At 40.4% G+C, this 23,433-nt stretch overlaps 1 protein-coding gene across 1 annotated transcript in view; it reads right to left on the reverse strand.

Annotated features, from left to right (window-relative positions):
* The window catches only part of ENAH (ENAH actin regulator), a gene marked incomplete in the record, with an annotated part of 421,876 nt that overhangs the window by 14,692 nt on the left and 383,751 nt on the right, over positions 1-23,433 (reverse strand). The window contains 3 exon segments of the mRNA XM_053712606.1: positions 11,301-11,358; positions 11,679-11,757; positions 20,803-20,869. Coding sequence (XP_053568581.1) covers positions 11,301-11,358; positions 11,679-11,757; positions 20,803-20,869 — 204 coding nt within the window.

Here is a 23,433-nt window from a genome sequence, read left to right on the forward strand (position 1 = left end):
AGCTGGGTCTGTCGCTGGGGATCTAGGCCGCCTGCCCAGCATCCCTGTAGGGCCGGTAGAGAGACTGCGGTCCCATCTCCACCTGCCTGCTGGGGGTCCTCCCAGGACCAGTCTATGAGGCCTGCTGCCTCTGGTATCTCTGGTTGGGGAAGGAGACTGGTTGTCTCTTCCCTCTGCACAGTATACTGCCGCTGGGGAGGGAGGTCGCTGCTCTCCTCTCCCTGTGGAACATGCTGCGGCTGGGGAGAGAGACCAGGTGTCCATACCCTCAAACTCCACAGTTGGCGCTCAAAGGCTCGTGCCGCTTCGTTCTCAGTAGCCAATTCCCGGATGAGGCGACTGACTACCTCCTGTGCAGGGTCTGGACCATATCGGACTAGCCGCCTCTTTACCTCTGGAACGAAATCAGCGCCCTCATAGCGACGGATCAGGTTGAGGTGCTCTTCACAGGGTTCTGACCAGTATCTTGTCAGCTCCATGCTGCTGTAGGTAGGGACGCTGCGCAGTGGCTAGCGTTGCCCTCAATAACTTTCCTACGATACCAGTGCTGTTGTGGTGCTGCTCCTTGCGCTAGGACGCCAATCCCACCGCTGCCGCCAAATGTTACGGTTGCCTCCAGGCTGGCTGGAAGTTGGACCGTAGAAAAGGATGCTCCTAGCGCTCACCAAAGAATCATCAGCACCATAGTCAGCAATCCCTGTAGTGATATTAGCTGAAGCTGTCCCCTACAAACATGAGTCAAAGCTGCAAGTTAGAGGGACAGAAAATAGGTCTGATGTGCTGGAGCACACAGCCTCCTTTTTATTGAGGTTACATGCAAACAGGACACTCTCAGGGGGAGGCATAAAATCCCCCATCACACATTTGATATTAGATAGAGAGACACTCCCTTTGACAGGCCACAACATTTACTTCAGCAGATAACATTACACACAATAAAACAATGCAGTCCACCTTATCAATACTAGAAGTCTGATTAGACAATGGGAAAGTTGATCACTAAACCTAATTAGAGCTAATCCCAGCAGACTTGTATTTAGAATAGGTTTCTTGAAGCTGAACAAAATTTAACTCTTAATGGCACACAATGAAACTGAACCAAGTGGGAGAAAGCCAGGGACAAGTCATTTCACAGGTCTGGGGACATAGTCTTAAAGGGGCATTGTTCATCAAAGTCACAATATGTCCCCAGATGGTTCTTAAAGGGCCATACACACCCAATAAAAGTTAATATGTTCTCAGGGGCACAATCTTCCAGGGGCCATAGTCATGAGGAAGGAGGCTGGCAAATAGGCTTCTCCAAAATCCAGGGAAGCAGGGCAATTTTCCATTTAAAGGGCCAGTTACAAACAGCAGTTTGTAACAGACAGCAATTGTGGGTCTCTGTGAGTAACCGCCTTCATGGCTAAGGAACTCCAAGTTCCTCCCTGGTGATTGATGTAAGCCACAGAGGTTATGTTGTCTGACTGGAACCTGATAAATTGGGCTGATGACAACTGAGGCCAAGCAAATAAAGAATTGTAAAACGCCCTTAACTCCAAGATGTTGATTGAAAGAGCAGACTCGTCCCGAGTCCAAAGGCCCTGAACTTTTAACGAGTTACAGACTGCTCATCAGCCCAGTAGGCTGGCGTCCGTGGTCACGATCACCCAGGAAGGTCTCTGAAAGCATGTGCCCTGAGAAATCCACCACGGGAGAGAATGCCTTGACAACTGATCTAACTATTCTCTGAGATAGATCCACAGGGTCACCATTCTATTAACTGAGCATGCACAACTGGAGAGCTCTCAAATGGAATCGAGCAAAAGGAATGATGTCCATGGAAGCCACTATCAGACCGATTACCTTCATACATTGAGCCACTGAAGGATGAGCAGAAGCCTGAAGAGAGAGGCAAGAGGAAATTATTTTGTTTTTCCTTACCTCTGTCAGAAAAATCTTCATTAATAGAGAATCTATTATGGTCCCTAAGAACACTACTCTTGTAGCAGGGGAAAGGGAGCTTTTTTCCAGATTCACATTCCCTCCGTGGGAATGAAGAAAAAACAACAATATCTCTGTGTGAGATTTTGCTAGTTGAAAAGATGGCGCCTGAAGCAATATGTCGTCCAGGTAGGGTGCCACAGCAACTCCACGACAATGGATCACTGCCAAATGAGCCCCCCAGAACCTTTGAAAAAATTCTGGGAGCCGTGGCTAGACCAAATGGAAGGGCCACAAACTGGAAATATTTGTCCAGAAAGGCAAATCTCAGGAATCTGTGATGGTCCCTGTGAATAGGAACATGAAGATACGCATCCTTTAGGTCTATGATTGTCATGAACTGACCTTCTTGTACTAAAGAAAGAACGGAGCTTATAGTCTCCATCTTGAAGGATGGAACTTGAGAAACTCGTTTAGACACTTCAAGTCTAGAATGGGACGGAAAGTTCCCTCTTTTTTGGGAACCACAAATAGGTTGGAGTAGAACCCAAGACCCTGTTCCTGCACTGGAACTATCACTCCTAGGGAGGAAAGATGTTGTATACATTTCTAGAACACCTCTCTTCTTATCTGGTCTGCATATAATCTTGAGAGAAGGAATATGCCTCTGGCAGGAAAACTCTTGAATTCCAATTTGTAACCCTGGGACACTATGTCCACAGTCCAGGGATCTCGGACATCTGGTATCCAGGCTTCAGAGAACTGAGAAAGTCTGCCCCCCCCACGGGGGCAAACCCTTCATGCTGATTTGGAATTAGCTGTGGGTTTCTTTGATTGTTTCCCCTTGTTCCAAGACTGATGGGTTTCCAAGAAGACTTGGATTGTTCCTGCTTGGAAGAAGGGGAAGGCTATCCTCTGAAATTACGAAAAGAATGAAAATTACTCTGACGTCCTTTAGGCCTATTCTTCTTATCTTGAGGTAGAAAAGACCCTTTTCCACCTGTAATATCAGAGATAATTTCTGCCAAACTGGGTCCAAACAAGGTTTTGCCCTTGTAAGGAATCTCCAGAAGCTTGACTTTAGAGGAAACGTCTCAGACCAGGATTTCAACCATAACGCCCTGTGGGATAGGACAGCGAAACTAGAAGTTTTAGCTACTAGTCTAACAACCTGTAAAATGGCATCTGCTATAAAGGAATTGGCCAACTTAAGAGCTTTAATCCTATCTTGAATTTCATCCAAGGAAGTCTCCACTTGAAGAGAATCAGACAAGGCGTCGAACCAATAAAATGCTGCACTAGTCACGGTGGCAATACACACCGCAGGTTGCTATTGGAGACCTTGATGAACACAAATCTTTTTCAAATAAGCCTTCTTGTCCATCAGATCCTTAAAAGAGCAGCTATCCTTAATAGGGATAGTGGTTCTCTTAGCCAGAGTGGAAATGGCCCCTTCAACTTTGGGTACAGTATACCAAGGGTCTTTAAAGGGAGTCCTCAACAGGAAACATTTTCTCAAAAATGGGAGACGGGGAAAGAGACACCCCTGGTTTCTCCCATTCCTATGAGATAATCTCCCTAGCACGGTGCGGCACAGGAAAAACCTCCTAAGTGGAAGGTTCATCAAAGAAACTATTACGTTTATTAGATTTCTTAGGAGTGACAACAACAGGGGTATAGCTAAAACCTCCTTTAACAATACACAAAGCTGTTCAAGCTTAAATCTGAAGGATACCACCTCAGTCTCAGAAGGAGGAATTATACTATCCGAATCTGAGATTTCACCCTCAAAGTCCTGATGTATCTTCCTCATCAGACTTATGAGAAAGGGCAACTTGGCACCTTACTTTCTGAATTTCTAGATTTCCTCTTGCGTTTTCCCTGTAATCTGGGAATGGCAGCTAATGCCGCAGATACAGCTGAAGATACCTGGGCAGCAATTTCTGCTTTTAAATAAACTCCACTAGGAGTTATAGAGGAACCGCAGGGCACTGCATGTGACGCCATTGAGGCTTGGGACGTAGCAGGAGAAAGCTGAGGTATTATTTTAACAGCATCCTCCTGAGAGATATTAGGCTAAAAAATGTTACCTTTATTTTACACGGTTTTCTTGACACATGAACAAAATTGCATAGGAGCTGCAATTTGTGCATCTAAATAAAATAATAATAATAATAAGCATGAATTCATGAGAGCAGGCTCTTGTTCCATATCATGTTGTGAAACCGTAAATACATTTGTACAGATAAGTTTCAAAGATTGTAATATTCAATTAAAATAAGCCAAGGAAAAAATTATCCCAAATTCGGATCGATCCCCAGCTAAAATTATGTGAGAAAAGTTAAGAAAAAACATTTAAAAAAACATCAAACTTCTAAAATACCCATCAGGCAACACTACACCTCAATTACTGAGGTGCCTAACCTCTACCAATTAAGACTGGATCTACCAGAAATGGAGTGAAACAACTTTATCCTCAGAAACGTTATGTAGTAAAGCCGGTCATGTGACCGTAACTGCTGAGCTCAAATTACTGCTGCGACACAGAGGGGCACTAAAAATAGCTTCCGGGTACACTGAGTACCAGAAATAACCGGTTTTCAAACCTGACAGTTTAAAATGTTGCATTGCTTTAATTTTTTTTTTTTTAAAGGGGAAATTAATAAGCTGCTGAAATAGAAAATTCAGCCTTACTTTCAGTTTAAGCTTGTATTGTTTGATCAAGTAAATATGTGTCAGAAAATAAAGCCTAATAAACATTTTACCCTTTCTTTTTATAAGAGTTTAAATGTTAGTCTCACACATGCTACAGTGCTACAGTGCCTGCTTCATGCCCCAGTGTAACCCATACAACAGGATTATCTATGTCCCAATAAAAAAGGAGTGTTTTAATTTGTTAAGTGCATGGTCTCCCAAACTGGAAGAAAAAGCACTTACCTGCTCCGCTGTCCGGCATGTAGACATTACAAGGTATGAGAAGACACAGTTCTTCACAGAGACCTTTGAAAAAGTAAGAACAGAGTAGGGCAGCAATTGTTCGGAAAATGCAGTAAGTACCTCTTTACAAGTTCCTAACTGCTTTAAAGCCACCACTACCCGACTGCAAGGAATGACGTGGAATACGGCTATGCCCCAAAACTTGCTTGTAAATAAAATCAGAATTTTTCTTCAGACACCCACTGGGGTTTGTAGGTAAGGGAGTGATACTTAGCAGTTTAACTGTGGTGCTCTTTGCCGCCTCCTGCTGGCCAGGAGTGATATTCCCAACAGTAATTACTCAAGCCGTGGACTCACCATATCTTAGGAAAGAAACAATGCTAATATAGGCTGACAGGAATGCAGTGACCTTATTTCATAACAGAAAACACAATTAACAAATCATTGTGAACTGGAGAAAAACATAATTTGAGTGATTTTCCCAAATAATTCCTGACATAGTGTGTGTATAATATGATCAGACTGGGGTCTCAAAAGCAGCAGTAACTGGTAAACCCATTACAAGCAATGTGCTTATTACACTAGCCATCATTCACTGCACCTTATTACACTAGCCATCATGCACTGTACCTTATTACACTAGCCACCATGCACTGCACCTTAGTACACTAGCCATCATGCATTGCACCTTATTACACTAGCCATCATGCACTGCACCTTATTACACTAGCCATCATGTACTGCACCTTATTACACTAGCCATCATGCACTGCACCTTATTACACTAGCCATCATACACTGTACCTTATTACACTAGCCATCATGCACTGTACCTTATTACACTAGCCATCATGCATTGTACCTCATTACATTAGCCATCATGCATTGTACCTCATTACACTAGCCATCATGCACTGTACCTTATTACACTAACCATCATACACTGTACTTCATTACACTAGCCATCATACAATTTACCTTATTACACTAGCCACCATGCACTGTACCTCATTACACTAGCCATCATGCATTGTACCTCATTACACTAGCCATCATGCACTGTACCTTATTACACTAGCCATCATACACTGTACCTTATTACACTAGCCATCATACACTGTACCTTATTACACTAGCCATCATACACTGTACTTCATTACACTAGCCATCATACACTGTACCATATTACACTATCCATCATGCACTGCACCTCATTACACTAGCCATCATGCACTGCACCTCATTACACTAGCCATCATGCACTGCACCTCATTACACTAGCCATCATGCACTGCACCTCATTACACTAGCCATCATGCACTGCACCTCATTACACTAGCCATCATGCATTGTACCTCATTACACTAGCCATCATGCATTGTACCTCATTACACTAGCCATCATGCACTGCACCTCATTACACTAGCCATCATGCATTGTACCTCATTACACTAGCCATCATGCATTGTACCTCATTACACTAGCCATCATACACTGTACCTTATTACACTAGCCATCATGCACTGTACCTCATTACACTAGCCATCATGCATTGTACCTCATTACACTAGCCATCATGCATTGAACCTCATTACACTAGCCATCATACACTATACCTTATTACACTAGCCATCATGCACTGACTATACACAGATATGCCAGTCAGCTAACCAGTAATGCAGTGTTTTCTGTGAGAACAATGTACCTTATTACACTAGTCATCATGCACTGCACCTCATTACACTAGCTATCATGCACTGTACCTCATTACACTAGCCATCATACACTGTACCTTATTACACTAGCCATCATGCACTGTACCTCATTACACTAACCATCATACACTGCACCTTATTACACTAGCCATCATACACTGCACCTTATTACAATAGCCATCATACACTGCACCTTATTACACTAGCCATCATGCACTGTACCTTATTACACTAGCCATCATGCACTGTACCTTATTACACTAGCCATCATACACTGTACCTTATTACACTAGCCATCATGCACTGTACCTTATTACACTAGCCATCATGCACTGTACCTTATTACACTAGCCATCATGCACTGTACCTTATTACACTAGCCATCATACACTGTACCTTATTACACTAGCCATCATACACTGTACCTTATTACACTAGCCATCATACACTGTACCTTATTACACTAGCCATCATACACTGTACCTTATTACACTAGCCATAATGCACTGTACCTTATTACAATAGCCATCATGCACTGTACCTTATTACACTAGCCATCATACACTGTACCTTATTACACTAGCCATCATACACTGTACCTTATTACACTAGCCATAATGCACTGTACCTTATTACAATAGCCATCATGCACTGACTATACACAGATATGCCAGTCAGCCAATCAGTAATAGTGTTTTCTGTGAGAACAATGTACCTTATTACACTAGCCATCGTGCACTGTACCTTATTACACTATCATGCACTGTGCCTTATTACACTATCATGCACTGTGCCTTATTACACTATCATGCACTGTGCCTTATTACACTATCATGCACTGTACCTTATTACACTAGCCATCATACACTGTACCTTATTACACTAGCCATCATACACTGTACCTTATTACACTAGCCATAATGCACTGTACCTTATTACAATAGCCATCATGCACTGACTATACACAGATATGCCAGTCAGCCAATCAGTAATAGTGTTTTCTGTGAGAACAATGTACCTTATTACACTAGCCATCGTGCACTGTACCTTATTACACTATCATGCACTGTGCCTTATTACACTATCATGCACTGTGCCTTATTACACTATCATGCACTGTGCCTTATTACACTATCATACACTGTGCCTTATTACACTATCATACACTGTGCCTTATTACACTATCATACACTGTGCCTTATTACACTATCATACACTGTGCCTTATTACACTATCATACACTGTGCCTTATTACACTATCATACACTGTTCCTTATTACACTATCATACACTGTTCCTTATTACACTATCATACACTGTTCCTCATTACACTATCATACACTGTTCCTCATTACACTATCATACACTGTACCTTATTACACTAGCCATCATACACTGTTCCTTATTACACTATCATACACTGTGCCTTATTACACTATCATACACTGTGCCTTATTACACTATCATACACTGTGCCTTATTACACTATCATACACTGTACCTTATTACACTAGCCATCATACACTGTTCCTTATTACACTATCATACACTGTACCTTATTACACTATCATACACTGTACCTTATTACACTATCATACACTGTACCTTATTACACTATCATACACTGTTCCTTATTACACTATCATACACTGTTCCTTATTACACTATCATACACTGTACCTTATTACACTATCATACACTGTACCTTATTACACTATCATACACTGTACCTTATTACACTACCATACACTGTACCTTATTACACTATCATACACTGTACCTTATTACACTATCATACACTGTGCCTTATTACACTATCATACACTGTACCTCATTACACTATCATACACTGTACCTTATTACACTATCATACACTGTACCTTATTACACTATCATACACTGTGCCTTATTACACTATCATACACTGTGCCTTATTACACTATCATACACTGTGCCTTATTACACTATCATACACTGTACCTTATTACACTATCATACACTGTTCCTTATTACACTATCATACACTGTGCCTTATTACACTATCATACACTGTACCTTATTACACTATCATACACTGTGCCTTATTACACTATCATACACTGTACCTCATTACACTATCATACACTGTACCTTATTACACTATCATACACTGTACCTTATTACACTAGCCATCATGCACTGTGCCTTATTACACTATCATACACTGTACCTTATTACACTAGCCATCATACACTGTACCTTATTACACTATCATACACTGTACCTTATTACACTAGCCATCATACACTGTTCCTTATTACACTATCATACACTGTACCTTATTACACTATCATACACTGTACCTTATTACACTATCATACACTGTACCTTATTACACTATCATACACTGTTCCTTATTACACTATCATACACTGTACCTTATTACACTATCATACACTGTACCTTATTACACTATCATACACTGTACCTCATTACACTATCATACACTGTACCTTATTACACTATCATACACTGTTCCTTATTACACTATCATACACTGTGCCTTATTACACTATCATACACTGTGCCTTATTACACTATCATACACTGTGCCTTATTACACTATCATACACTGTACCTTATTACACTATCATACACTGTACCTTATTACACCATCATACACTGTGCCTTATTACACTATCATACACTGTGCCTTATTACACTATCATACACTGTACCTTATTACACTACCATACACTGTACCTTATTACACTATCATACACTGTACCTTATTACACCATCATACACTGTGCCTTATTACACTATCATACACTGTGCCTTATTACACTATCATACACTGTACCTTATTACACTACCATACACTGTACCTTATTACACTATCATACACTGTACCTTATTACACTATCATACACTGTGCCTTATTACACTATCATACACTGTACCTTATTACACTACCATACACTGTACCTTATTACACTATCATACACTGTACCTTATTACACTATCATACACTGTTCCTTATTACACTATCATACACTGTTCCTTATTACACTATCATACACTGTGCCTTATTACACTAGCCATCATACACTGTGCCTTATTACACTAGCCATCATACACTGTACCTTATTACACTAGCCATCATACACTGTGCCTTATTACACTAGCCATCATACACTGTGCCTTATTACACTAGCCATCATACACTGTACCTCATTACACTAGCCATCATACACTGTACCTTATTACACTAGCCATCATACACTGTACCTTATTACACTAGCCATCATACACTGTTCCTTATTACACTATCATACACTGTTCCTTATTACACTATCATACACTGTGCCTTATTACACTATCATACACTGTACCTCATTACACTATCATACACTGTACCTTATTACACTATCATACACTGTACCTTATTACACTATCATACACTGTACCTTATTACACTATCATACACTGTACCTTATTACACTATCATACACTGTACCTTATTACACTAGCCATCATACACTGTACCTTATTACACTAGCCATCATACACTGTACCTTATTACACTAGCCATCATACACTGTACCTTATTACACTAGCCATCATACACTGTACCTTATTACACTAGCCATCAAACACTGTACCTTATTACACTAGCTTTCATATAATGTACCTTATTACACTAGCCAACATACACTGTACCTTATTACACTAGCCATCATACACTGTACCTTATTACAATAGCCATCATACACTGCACCTTATTACAATAGCCATCATACACTGTACCTCATTACACTAGCCATCATACAATGTACCTTATTACACTAGCCATCATACACTGTACCTTATTACACTATCTTTCATACAATGTACCTTATTACACTAGCCATCATACACTGTACCTTATTACACTAGCCATCATACACTGTACCTTATTACACTAGCCATCATACACTGTACCTTATTACACTAGCCATCATACACTGTACCTTATTACACTAGCCATCATACACTGTACCTTATTACACTAGCCATCATGCACTGTACCTTATTACACTAGCCATCATACACTGTACCTTATTACACTAGCCATCATACACTGTACCTTATTACACTAGCCATCATACACTGTACCTTATTACACTAGCCATCATACACTGTACCTTATTACACTAGCCATCATACACTGTACCTTATTACACTAGCCATCATACACTGTACCTTATTACACTAGCCATCATACACTGTACCTTATTACACTAGCCATCATACACTGTACCTTATTACACTAGCCATCATACACTGTACCTTACACTAGCCATCATACACTGTACCTTACACTAGCCATCATACACTGTACCTTACACTAGCCATCATACACTGTACCTTATTACACTAGCCATCATACAATGTACCTTATTACACTAGCCATCATACAATGTGCCTTATTACACTAGCCATCATACACTGTACCTTATTACACTAGCCATCATACACTGTACCTTATTACACTAGCCATCATACACTGTACCTTATTACACTAGCCATCATACACTGTACCTTTGTACCTGCAGTGCCTATACACAGATATGCCAGTCAGCCAACCAGTAATGCAGTGTTTTCTGTGAGAAGTCTCAGACTTTTCACAAATGTTACCAATGTCCTTTCTTGCCTTTCTTTCCCACAAAGGATTAAAGGTTATAATATTTAGTGGATACTCACCATCAATAAGTTCCTCTTTAAGTTTTGACAATTCTTTCCTCATTTCCTCTAAGATATCCTAACACAGAAAAAAATATCATGTTAGTATGAGTAAAATGTAAACCCTTTGTTAAACCCATACAAAAATGCAGTTTCAGGCAATAAAATAATTGCTGATTTACATAGGTTTCCTTCTTCAGACAGGTTGCCAGAATATTAAAAGGCAGAGGGTTAAAATGGGCAACAAAACTGCCTTCAAACAGACCACTGCAGGCACAGTGCTTTCTTAGAGAGTGCCCACCATGTGTCTACTCCTCCCCAGGTTATTAAATCAAGCGCCTTTCTACTATTACACAAATGCCAAACAGATATAGTAAATGAAGTGTCTTCACATAGTACCTGCTTCAATCTGTCATAGTCTAGTCCCTCTGCCTGAACACCGTTGGCACTGGGTTGCACAGATGGTGTAGACTTTGGTCTAAAGTGGAGAAAAAAAACAGAATTTATGTTTACCTGATAAATTACTTTCTCCAACGGTGTGTCCGGTCCACGGCGTCATCCTTACTTGTGGGATATTCTCTTCCCCAACAGGAAATGGCAAAGAGCCCAGCAAAGCTGGTCACATGATCCCTCCTAGGCTCCGCCTTCCCCAGTCATTCGACCGACGTAAAGGAGGAATATTTGCATAGGAGAAATCATATGATACCGTGGTGACTGTAGTTAAAGAAAATAAATTATCAGACCTGATTAAAAAACCAGGGCGGGCCGTGGACCGGACACACCGTTGGAGAAAGTAATTTATCAGGTAAACATAAATTCTGTTTTCTCCAACATAGGTGTGTCCGGTCCACGGCGTCATCCTTACTTGTGGGAACCAATACCAAAGCTTTAGGACACGGATGAAGGGAGGGAGCAAATCAGGTCACCTAAATGGAAGGCACCACGGCTTGCAAAACCTTTCTCCCAAAAATAGCCTCAGAAGAAGCAAAAGTATCAAACTTGTAAAATTTGGTAAAAGTGTGCAGTGAAGACCAAGTCGCTGCCTTACATATCTGATCAACAGAAGCCTCGTTCTTGAAGGCCCATGTGGAAGCCACAGCCCTAGTGGAATGAGCTGTGATTCTTTCAGGAGGCTGCCGTCCGGCAGTCTCATAAGCCAATCTGATGATGCTTTTAATCCAAAAAGAGAGAGAGGTAGAAGTTGCTTTTTGACCTCTCCTTTTACCAGAATAAACAACAAACAAGGAAGATGTTTGTCTAAAATCCTTTGTAGCATCTAAATAGAATTTTAGAGCGCGAACAACATCCAAATTGTGCAACAAACGTTCCTTCTTTGAAACTGGATTCGGACACAAAGAAGGCACGACTATCTCCTGGTTAATGTTTTTGTTAGAAACAACTTTCGGAAGAAAACCAGGTTTAGTACGTAAAACCACCTTATCTGCATGGAACACCAGATAAGGAGGAGAACACTGCAGAGCAGATAATTCTGAAACTCTTCTAGCAGAAGAAATTGCAACCAAAAACAAAACTTTCCAAGATAATAACTTAATATCAACGGAATGTAAGGGTTCAAACGGAACCCCCTGAAGAACTGAAAGAACTAAATTGAGACTCCAAGGAGGAGTCAAAGGTTTGTAAACAGGCTTGATTCTAACCAGAGCCTGAACAAAGGCTTGAACATCTGGCACAGCTGCCAGCTTTTTGTGAAGTAACACAGACAAGGCAGAAATCTGTCCCTTCAAGGAACTTGCAGATAATCCTTTCTCCAATCCTTCTTGAAGAAAGGATAGAATCTTAGGAATTTTTACCTTGTCCCAAGGGAATCCTTTAGATTCACACCAACAGATATATCTTTTCCATATTTTGTGGTAAATTTTTCTAGTTACAGGCTTTCTGGCCTGAACAAGAGTATCAATAACAGAATCTGAGAACCCTCGCTTTGATAAGATCAAGCGTTCAATCTCCAAGCAGTCAGTTGGAGTGAGACCAGATTCGGATGTTCGAACGGACCTTGAACAAGAAGGTCTCGTCTCAAAGGTAGCTTCCATGGTGGAGCCGATGACATATTCACCAGGTCTGCATACCAAGTCCTGCGTGGCCACGCAGGAGCTATCAAGATCACCGATGCCCTCTCCTGATTGATCCTGGCTACCAGCCTGGGGATGAGAGGAAACAGCGGGAATACATAAGCTAGTTTGAAGGTCCAAGGTGCTACTAGTGCATCTACTAGAGTCGCCTTGGGATCCCTGGATCTGGACCCGTAGCAAGGAACCTTGAAGTTCTGACGAGAGGCCATCAGATCCATGTCTGGAATGCCCCACAGTTGAGTAATGTGGGCAAAGATTTCCGGATGGAGTTCCCACTCCCCCGGATGTAATGTCTGACGATTCAGAAAATCCGCTTCCCAATTTTCCACTCCTGGGATGTGGATTGCAGACAAGTGGCAGGAGTGAGTCTCCGCCCATTGAATGATTTTGGTCACTTCTTCCATCGCCAGGGAACTCCTTGTTCCCCCCTGATGGTTGATGTACGCAACAGTCGTCATGTTGTCTGATTGAAACCGTATGAACTTGGCCTTTGCTAGCTGAGGCCAAGCCTTGAGAGCATTGAGTATCGCTCTCAGTTCCAGAATATATATCGGTAGAAGAGATTCTTCCCGAGACCAAAGACCCTGAGCTTTCAGGGGTCCCCAGACCGCGCCCCAGCCCATCAGACTGGCGTCGGTCGTGACAATGACCCACTCTGGTCTGCGGAAGCTCATCCCCTGTGACAGGTTGTCCAGGGACAGCCACCAACGGAGTGAATCTCTGGTCCTCTGATTTACTTGTATCGTCGGAGACAAGTCTGTATAGTCCCCATTCCACTGACTGAGCATGCACAGTTGTAATGGTCTTAGATGAATGCGCGCAAAAGGAACTATGTCCATTGCCGCTACCATCAAACCTATTACTTCCATGCACTGCGCTATGGAAGGAAGAGGAACGGAATGAAGTATTTGACAAGAGTTTAGAAGTTTTGTTTTTCTGGCCTCTGTCAGAAAAATCCTCATTTCTAAGGAGTCTATTATTGTTCCCAAGAAGGGAACCCTCGTTGACGGAGATAGAGAACTCTTTTCTACGTTCACTTTCCATCCGTGAGATCTGAGAAAGGCCAGGACAATGTTCGTGTGAGCCTTTGCTAGAGGAAGGGACGACGCTTGAATCAGAATGTCGTCCAAGTAAGGTACTACTGCAATGCCCCTTGGTCTTAGCACCGCTAGAAGGGACCCTAGTACCTTTGTGAAAATCCTTGGAGCAGTGGCTAATCCGAACGGAAGTGCCACGAACTGGTAATGCTTGTCCAGGAATGCGAACCTTAGGAACCGATGATGTTCCTTGTGGATAGGAATATGTAGATACGCATCCTTTAAATCCACCGTGGTCATGAATTGACCTTCCTGGATGGAAGGAAGAATTGTTCGAATGGTTTCCATTTTGAACGATGGAACCTTGAGAAACTTGTTTAGGATCTTGAGATCTAAGATTGGTCCAAACGTTCCCTCTTTTTTGGGAACTACGAACAGATTGGAGTAGAACCCCATCCCTTGTTCTCCTAATGGAACAGGATGAATCACTCCCATTTTTAACAGGTCTTCTACACAATGTAAGAATGCCTGTTTTTTTATGTGGTCTGAAGACAATTGAGACCTGTGGAACCTCCCCCTTGGGGGAAGCCCTTTGAATTCCAGAAGATAACCTTGGGAGACTATTTCTAGCGCCCAAGGATCCAGAACATCTCTTGCCCAAGCCTGAGCGAAGAGAGAGAGTCTGCCCCCCACCAGATCCGGTCCCGGATCGGGGGCCAACATCTCATGCTGTCTTGGTAGCAGGTTTCTTGGCCTGCTTTCCCTTGTTCCAGCCTTGCATTGGTCTCCAGGCTGGCTTGGCTTGAGAAGTATTACCCTCTTGCTTAGAGGACGTAGCACTTGGGGCTGGTCCGTTTCTACGAAAGGGACGAAAATTAGGTTTATTTTTGGCCTTGAAAGACCTATCCTGAGGAAGGGCGTGGCCCTTGCCCCCAGTGATATCAGAGATAATCTCTTTCAAGTCAGGGCCAAACAGCGTTTTCCCCTTGAAAGGAATGTTAAGCAATTTGTTCTTGGAAGACGCATCCGCTGACCAAGATTTTAACCAAAGCGCTCTGCGCGCCACAATAGCAAACCCAGAATTTTTCGCCGCTAACCTAGCCAATTGCAAAGTGGCGTCTAGGGTGAAAGAATTAGCCAATTTGAGAGCACGGATTCTGTCCATAATCTCCTCATAAGAAGGAGAATTACTAGTGATCGCCTTTTCTAGCTCATCGAACCAGAAACACGCGGCTGTAGTGACAGGGACAATGCATGAAATTGGTTGTAGAAGGTAACCTTGCTGAACAAACATCTTTTTAAGCAAACCTTCTAATTTTTTATCCATAGGATCTTTGAAAGCACAACTATCTTCTATGGGTATAGTGGTGCGTTTGTTTAGAGTAGAAACCGCCCCCTCGACCTTGGGGACTGTCTGCCATAAGTCCTTTCTGGGGTCGACCATAGGAAACAATTTTTTAAATATGGGGGGAGGGACGAAAGGTATACCGGGCCTTTCCCATTCTTTATTTACAATGTCCGCCACCCGCTTGGGTATAGGAAAAGCTTCGGGGGGCCCCGGGACCTCTAGGAACTTGTCCATTTTACATAGTTTCTCTGGGATGACCAAATTCTCACAATCATCCAGAGTGGATAACACCTCCTTAAGCAGAGCGCGGAGATGTTCCAACTTAAATTTAAATGTAATCACATCAGGTTCAGCTTGTTGAGAAATTTTCCCTGAATCTGAAATTTCTCCCTCAGACAAAACCTCCCTGGCCCCCTCAGACTGGTGTAGGGGCCCTTCAGAAACAATATCATCAGCGTCCTCATGCTCTTCAGTATTTTCTAAAACAGAGCAGTCGCGCTTTCGCTGATAAGTGGGCATTTTGGCTAAAATGTTTTTGATAGAATTATCCATTACAGCCGTTAATTGTTGCATAGTAAGGAGTATTGGCGCGCTAGATGTACTAGGGGCCTCTTGTGTGGGCAAGACTGGTGTAGACGAAGGAGGGGATGATGCAGTACCATGCTTACTCCCCTCACTTGAGGAATCATCTTGGGCATCATTTTCTCTAAATTTTGTGTCACATAAATCACATCTATTTAAATGAGAAGGGACCTTGGCTTCCCCACATACAGAACACAGTCTATCTGGCAGTTCAGACATGTTAAACAGGCATAAACTTGATAACAAATTACAAAAAACGTTTTAAAATAAAACCGTTACTGTCACTTTAAATTTTAAACTGAACACACTTTATTACTGCAATTGCGAAAAAGTATGAAGGAATTGTTCAAAATTCACCAAAATTTCACCACAGTGTCTTAAAGCCTTAAAAGTATTGCACACCAAATTTGGAAGCTTTAACCCTTAAAATAACGGAACCGGAGCCGTTTTTATATTTAACCCCTTTACAGTCCCTGGTATCTGCTTTGCTGAGACCCAACCAAGCCCAAAGGGGAATACGATACCAAATGACGCCTTCAGAAAGTCTTTTCTATGTATCAGAGCTCCTCACACATGCATCTGCATGTCATGCTTCTCAAAAACAAGTGCGCAATACAGGCGCGAAAATGAGACTCTGCCTATGATTAGGGAAAGCCCCTAGAGAATAAGGTGTCCAATACAGTGCCTGCCGGTTATTTTACAAAATTCCCAAGATTAAATTAATTCCTCAAGGCTATGGAGTATAAAATATGTTTATATATAAATCGATTTAGCCCAGAAAATGTCTACAGTCTTAAAAAGCCCTTGTGAAGCCCTTATTTACTGTCTGTAATAAAATGGCTTACCGGATCCCATAGGGAAAATGACAGCTTCCAGCATTACATCGTCTTGTTAGAATGTGTCATACCTCAAGCAGCAAAAGTCTGCTCACTGTTCCCCCAACTGAAGTTAATTCCTCTCAACAGTCCTGTGTGGAACAGCCATCGATTTTAGTAACGGTTGCTAAAATCATTTTCCTCTTACAAACAGAAATCTTCATCTCTTTTCTGTTTCAGAGTAAATAGTACATACCAGCACTATTTTAAAATAACAAACTCTTGATTGAATAATAAAAACTACAGTTAAACACTAAAAAACTCTAAGCCATCTCCGTGGAGATGTTGCCTGTACAACGGCAAAGAGAATGACTGGGGAAGGCGGAGCCTAGGAGGGATCATGTGACCAGCTTTGCTGGGCTCTTTGCCATTTCCTGTTGGGGAAGAGAATATCCCACAAGTAAGGATGACGCCGTGGACCGGACACACCTATGTTGGAGAAATATTTACATCATTAAAAAAAAGTGAGCAATAAATGTACAATTCTAAATGTCAGGTGTCATATCCGCCAAAGAGATGAGCTTTTGTTCATTACAAGCCTTTACAGATAGGAGATGCAAAACCTTTGCAGAACTTATAACATTATTGTTGCAGCTGCCTGATCTTAAGATAAAGAAGAGAACAAGGGAAAAAAAGAAAATGAAGGTAAAGTATTGCTACTGACGTGTCCAGCATTAGGTGTAGTTTTATAAAAGTGCCAAGGTCCTTGAAAAAAGCCACTATAGGAAAAAAACGCCCATCAGATCAAGGCTACATAACTTCATAAGGAGAGACAGACCTAGAGCAGTGGCAAAGTAAAACCGCAAGCTCAGACAAGAAGAAGCAAACATAACATTTCACTTTCTTTCCATTGAGGCTTATGGAGAATGCCCATTGTTTTTATGGACTCTCTTGAAGAAATGATCTTTCAACAAAGGGTATATTGTTTTTCCTATTGCAGAGATAAATTAGACTGGGTATATAGAGCAGGGATGTGGAATTCCTATAGCCCGAAGCCCGAGACATGCAGTTTTGTGTGCCGGACATGTGGTTTCTTATTACATTTAGTCCTGCTGCGGGCAAGCAGACAGCAGCAGGGCTAATGCTTTTTTTTTTTTTCCCCTTTTTCATAGCACACAGCCATTTCAGCGCATGTCTCACGTCTCAGCTGTTACTATGGGAGGCTCAGCTTGGTCTCTGCTTTAGTACTGCCATACGTTTAATGACAGCTTGGTCTCTGCTTTAGTACTGCCATACGTTTAATGACAGCTTGGTCTCTGCTTTAGTACTGCCATACGTTTAATGACAGCTTGGTCTCTGCTTTAGTACTGCCATACGTTTAATGACAGCTTGGTCTCTGCTTTAGTACTGCCATACGTTTAATGACAACTAATGCAGCAAATGATGCAGGCACATAGCAACATGGCATTTTTTTGGAATAAAATTATAAAGTTTGTCATGTCCCTGCATAGGTTACACACACATTTTTTTTTTTTATTTAACCTCGCCTCCTAGCCTTTCACGGTTTGCAAAGCTTACTCTTGAATTTAAGAAGTTAAAGGAACAGTCTACCCCAGAATTTTATTGTTTAAAAAGATAGATAATCCCTTTATTACCCATTCCCCAGATTTACATAACCAACACGGTTATATCATCTAGTCTAGTGTAACCAAGCATTTCAATGCATATAAATAGCCTCATGAGGTTGTCTCCGTTAAGTTTAGGTTTTTTTTTGTTTTTTTTTAATAAAGTAAGCTACAATTCTCATTTGGAAATCTGTTTAATCTCACTACCTACTTGCATTTGTTGATTAAGTATTGTTAGGTCTGTCTCCTTATGAATAAAAACCTTATTTAAATAGTTTTGATTTAAATTATTTTGCAAATCAGGACAAGTAGATTGGGCTCCTGCTTTAGTCCCTTGGACAAGTAGTTTTTTTTTTAAATTTCCACACCCCTGTAGAGACAGTGATTTCCAGCTTTAATGCAATGACTCCCACAGCTGTTTTTTCGACTCCCACAGCTGTTTTTTAGACACCGACAGGCGAACAAGCAAAAAGCATTTTTTCAGGTTAAGATACTTTGTTTTAACTAAAATACTAATACATTTTAAAATGTCCTCTTTTAGACTAAAGGAAAAAGAATTATCGTTAGTTAAGGCATTTTATGAGGGACAGGAGCAACACAAATGTATTGTAAAATGACCCCTGAGATAGATTACAAATACACCCAAAGCTATATTTAGTTTAAACGGACAGTAAATTCAAAACGATACTTTCATGATTCAGATAGAGCCTGCAATTTAACAACAAAACAATTTCTTTAGCCATCTTTTTCTTTTAACTCCAGAGCAGTAGTGCACTATGGAGAGACAGATGAGCAACTAATGATAGGCAACATAGGCAGGAAACGCATCAGTTAAAGGGATATGAAACACAACAGTAATAGTAATAGCGTTATTTGCAATGCATTAAGATGTTCATATCAACTTTAGTGTCTTAGCAGTCAGGATCTCAAATCATTACATTTTCCATCAGGATCTCAAATCATTACATTTTCCATCAGGATCTCAAATCATTACATTTTCCATCAGGATCTCAAATCATTACATTTTCCATCAGGATCTCAAATCATTACATTTTCCATCAGGATCTCAAATCATTACATTTTCCATCAGGATCTCAAATCATTACATTTTCCATCAGGATCTCAAATCATTAAATTTGAAGGTATGGAAATTGAATGCTTAGTACTAATTCATGATATGCTGCATTACTTTCAAGTGTTTCAACATTTGGGTATCATGGCCCTTTAAGATCAAAAGTTGTTTTTTGTTTTTTTAACAGAAAAACAAAGAGAAAAACTAATATATACTGCGCTCAAATCCTGTCCCTGGTGTCTCCGGTAGAGTAAGCAGCCCTCCAGCTAGTGTAATCTTTAAAATGAGCAAGCATGACCTTCATGAACCGGAGTGACAACACGCAATGATGCAGGGAAATGGGTTCACTCAACTCTCCATATGAAGTTCTTATTTTCTTATAGCTAATGCACTTAAAACCAGTCCAGGATAACTGGTGAGATTGGGGTTATGAAGACCAACCACATACTGATGTATTAAAAAACATGAAACACAATTTGTTTCTTTCGTGATTCAGATAGAGCATACAAGTGTAAACAACGTTTCAATTTACTTCTATTATATAATCTGCTTAATTCTATTGGTATCCTATTGGTATCCTTTGATTGAGCAGCAATGCACTACTGAGAACTATCTCTACACATTGGTCAGCCAATCACAAGAGGCATATATGTGCAGCAACCAATCAGCAGCTCCTAAGCCTACCTAGGTATCCTTTAAAAAAAAAAAAAAAAAATCAAGAGAACAATACAATTTAGATGACAGAAGTAAATTGGAAAGTTGTTTAAAATCACTTGCTATATCTGAATCAAGAAAGAAAAAAGTGGGTTTCGTGTCCCTTTAATGACAAATAATACAAGTAAATGTTTAATAATTATTTTGTGTAAAAAATACACTCAAAAATTTCCACAAAGGTAAAAAGTTTTACTTATAGTTTTTTATGAAAGAAATAGGTCAAGAAATTATAAAAATTACCTGGAAATAACCGGAGATTTACTGCCATTTATTGTGTTTGTTCTCTCCCAAGGCTTCCTAGATGGTTCTGTGCAGACAGAGAAAAAACAAAAACTTTTTATGATTATATATAGAGGTAAGATTTGTAAGCAATATTGTGTAGGATATTTTATTTCAATGAAATATACAAAAACGTACACTTACAAATACAAAGCACAGTGTGTAATATACATTACTTAAAGAGACACTGAACCCAAATTTTTTCCTTTTGTGATTCAGATAGAGCATGCAATTTTAAGCAACTTTCTAATTTACTCCTATTAACAATTTTTCTTTGTTTTCTTGCTCTCTTTATTTGAAAAAGAAGGCATCTAAGCCTTTTTTTAGTTCAGTACTCTGGACATCACTTTTTTATTGGCGGATTCATTTATCCACCAATTAGCAAGGACAACCAAGGTTGTTCACCAAAAATGGACAGGCATCTAAACTTACATTCTTGCATTTCAAATAAAGATACCAAGAGAATAAAGAAAATTTGATAATAGGAATAAATTAGAAAGCTGCTTAAAATGTCATGCTCTCTCTGAATCATGAAAGAAAACATTTGGGTTCAGTGTCCCTTTAACGCTTTAAGTTTAAAAAAAAAAAAAAAAAAAAAAAAAACTAAACCGTATTAGTTTGTGGTGAGATTTGTGAGAAATATTAAAGACTTATTTAAATGCAAATAAATACATAAATAAAAAAAAATCATGAAAAATGTGCAATCTTCAAAATGAATATAAAACACAATAGTTTCACATTTTAATAGGCTTTCCTGCAAAAATCTATAGCTATAGCTTATAGTTGGTGTGATTTTTGAGAAATATTGCAGATAATATTTTTTTATTTGAGAAACAAAAACATTAAAAATGTGCACTATTCAATATACAAAAAAAAGTGATATATATATATATATAAATACACACACATATATATATATATATATATATATATATATATATATATATATATATATACATATACACACATACATATACACATACATACATGCATACATATACACACATATGCATATATACACATACGAAGAGAGAAGCGCTCTACCAGGAACGAACAACAGCTCATCAGCTAGTTATATTGCTATTTACCTCCCAGGAGCAGCCTCTTTTAGACCAGTGTGCTTTTCACAGAGGAAAAGTTTCCTGAAGTATATCAGTCGGTTCCCGCCAAGTAAGGCCAGTCCAGCCCCGAAATACCAGGCAATTCTCCTCTGAACAAGGAACATGACAACCCAGACGATCGTTTCGGCCTCCTATGTGCCTCGTCAGTGAGGTGCAGCCACATTCCTCTAAGCATACTGGGCAAGGAGTCCACGTCTGGTTTCCCTGTTGTTCGTTCCTGGTAGAGTGCTTCTCTCTTCATATGCAAATTAATATGACCCTGGGGAAGTCTCCCTATGGGTGATGGGGGAAACCAGACGTGGACTCCTTGCCCAGTGTGCTTAGAGGAATATGGCTGCACCTCACTGACGAGGCCCATAGGAGGCCAAAACGATCATCGTCTGGGGTTGTCATGTTCCTTGTTCAGAGGTGAATTGCCTGGTTTTTCGGGCTGGACTTACCTTACTTGGCGGGATCAGACTGATATACTTCAGGAAAGTATTCCTCTGTGAAAAGCACACTGGTCTAAAAGAGGCTGCTCCTGGGAGGTAAAGCGCCATAGAACTAGCTGATGAGCTGTTCGTTCCTGGTAGAGCGCTTCTCTCTTCATATGCAAATTAATATGACCCTGGGGAAGTCTCCCTATGGGTTATGGGGGAAACCAGACGTGGACTCCTTGCCCAGTGTGCTTAGAGGAATGTGGCTGCACCTCACTGACGAGGCCCATAGGAGGCAGGAATGATCGTCTGGGGTTGTCATATTCCTTGTTTAGAGGAGACTTGCCTGGTATTTCGGGGCTGGACTGACCTTACTTGGTGGGATGAGACTGATATACTTCAGGAAATTTTCCCTATATGAAAAGCACACTGGTCTAAAAGAGGCTGCTCCTGGGTGGTAAATTGCCATAGGACTAGCTGATGAGCTGCTGTTCGTTCCTGGTAGAGCGCTTCTCTCTTCGTATGTGTATATATAATTTTACTTTTACTTCTATTGGAAAATTGATGCTCTGGAGCAAACGCTAACTATGTATTTAACCAATTTTAAGGGGGTTAAATAGTTATAGGCAACCTGTAATGCAATAATTAAAATTTTCTTACTAGTCTTTTGTCCATTTAAATTGCACTAGTTGCAAATACTTTAGGAAGAAGTACTACAACTAATCACCAGCAAAGGGTGGTAGAGTACATTTTATATCAGTATTGGGCCACTCTTAAAATCTGTGAAAAATGTCCATTTAAAATATCATGGTCTCTCTTTACTCACATCAGTAAAGTTAATTTGCAATCACTTTCATAAAACAACCTTATTGTTTTCTTCCAGATCATTTACTTTTTTGGAATGGTAGGATAATGAACCACTTCCTTTGTTAAATAGGTTCCCTCTCTCCTCTAGGAGACTGTAAATTGTTGGAATTTTGATTGTTATCCTTTTGCTTAAAGGGACATGAAACCCAACATTTTTCTTTCATGATTCAGATAGAGAATACAATTTT

The sequence above is a fragment of the Bombina bombina genome, chromosome 4, assembly GCF_027579735.1.
Source record: "Bombina bombina isolate aBomBom1 chromosome 4, aBomBom1.pri, whole genome shotgun sequence".
Lineage (NCBI taxonomy): Eukaryota > Metazoa > Chordata > Amphibia > Anura > Bombinatoridae > Bombina > Bombina bombina.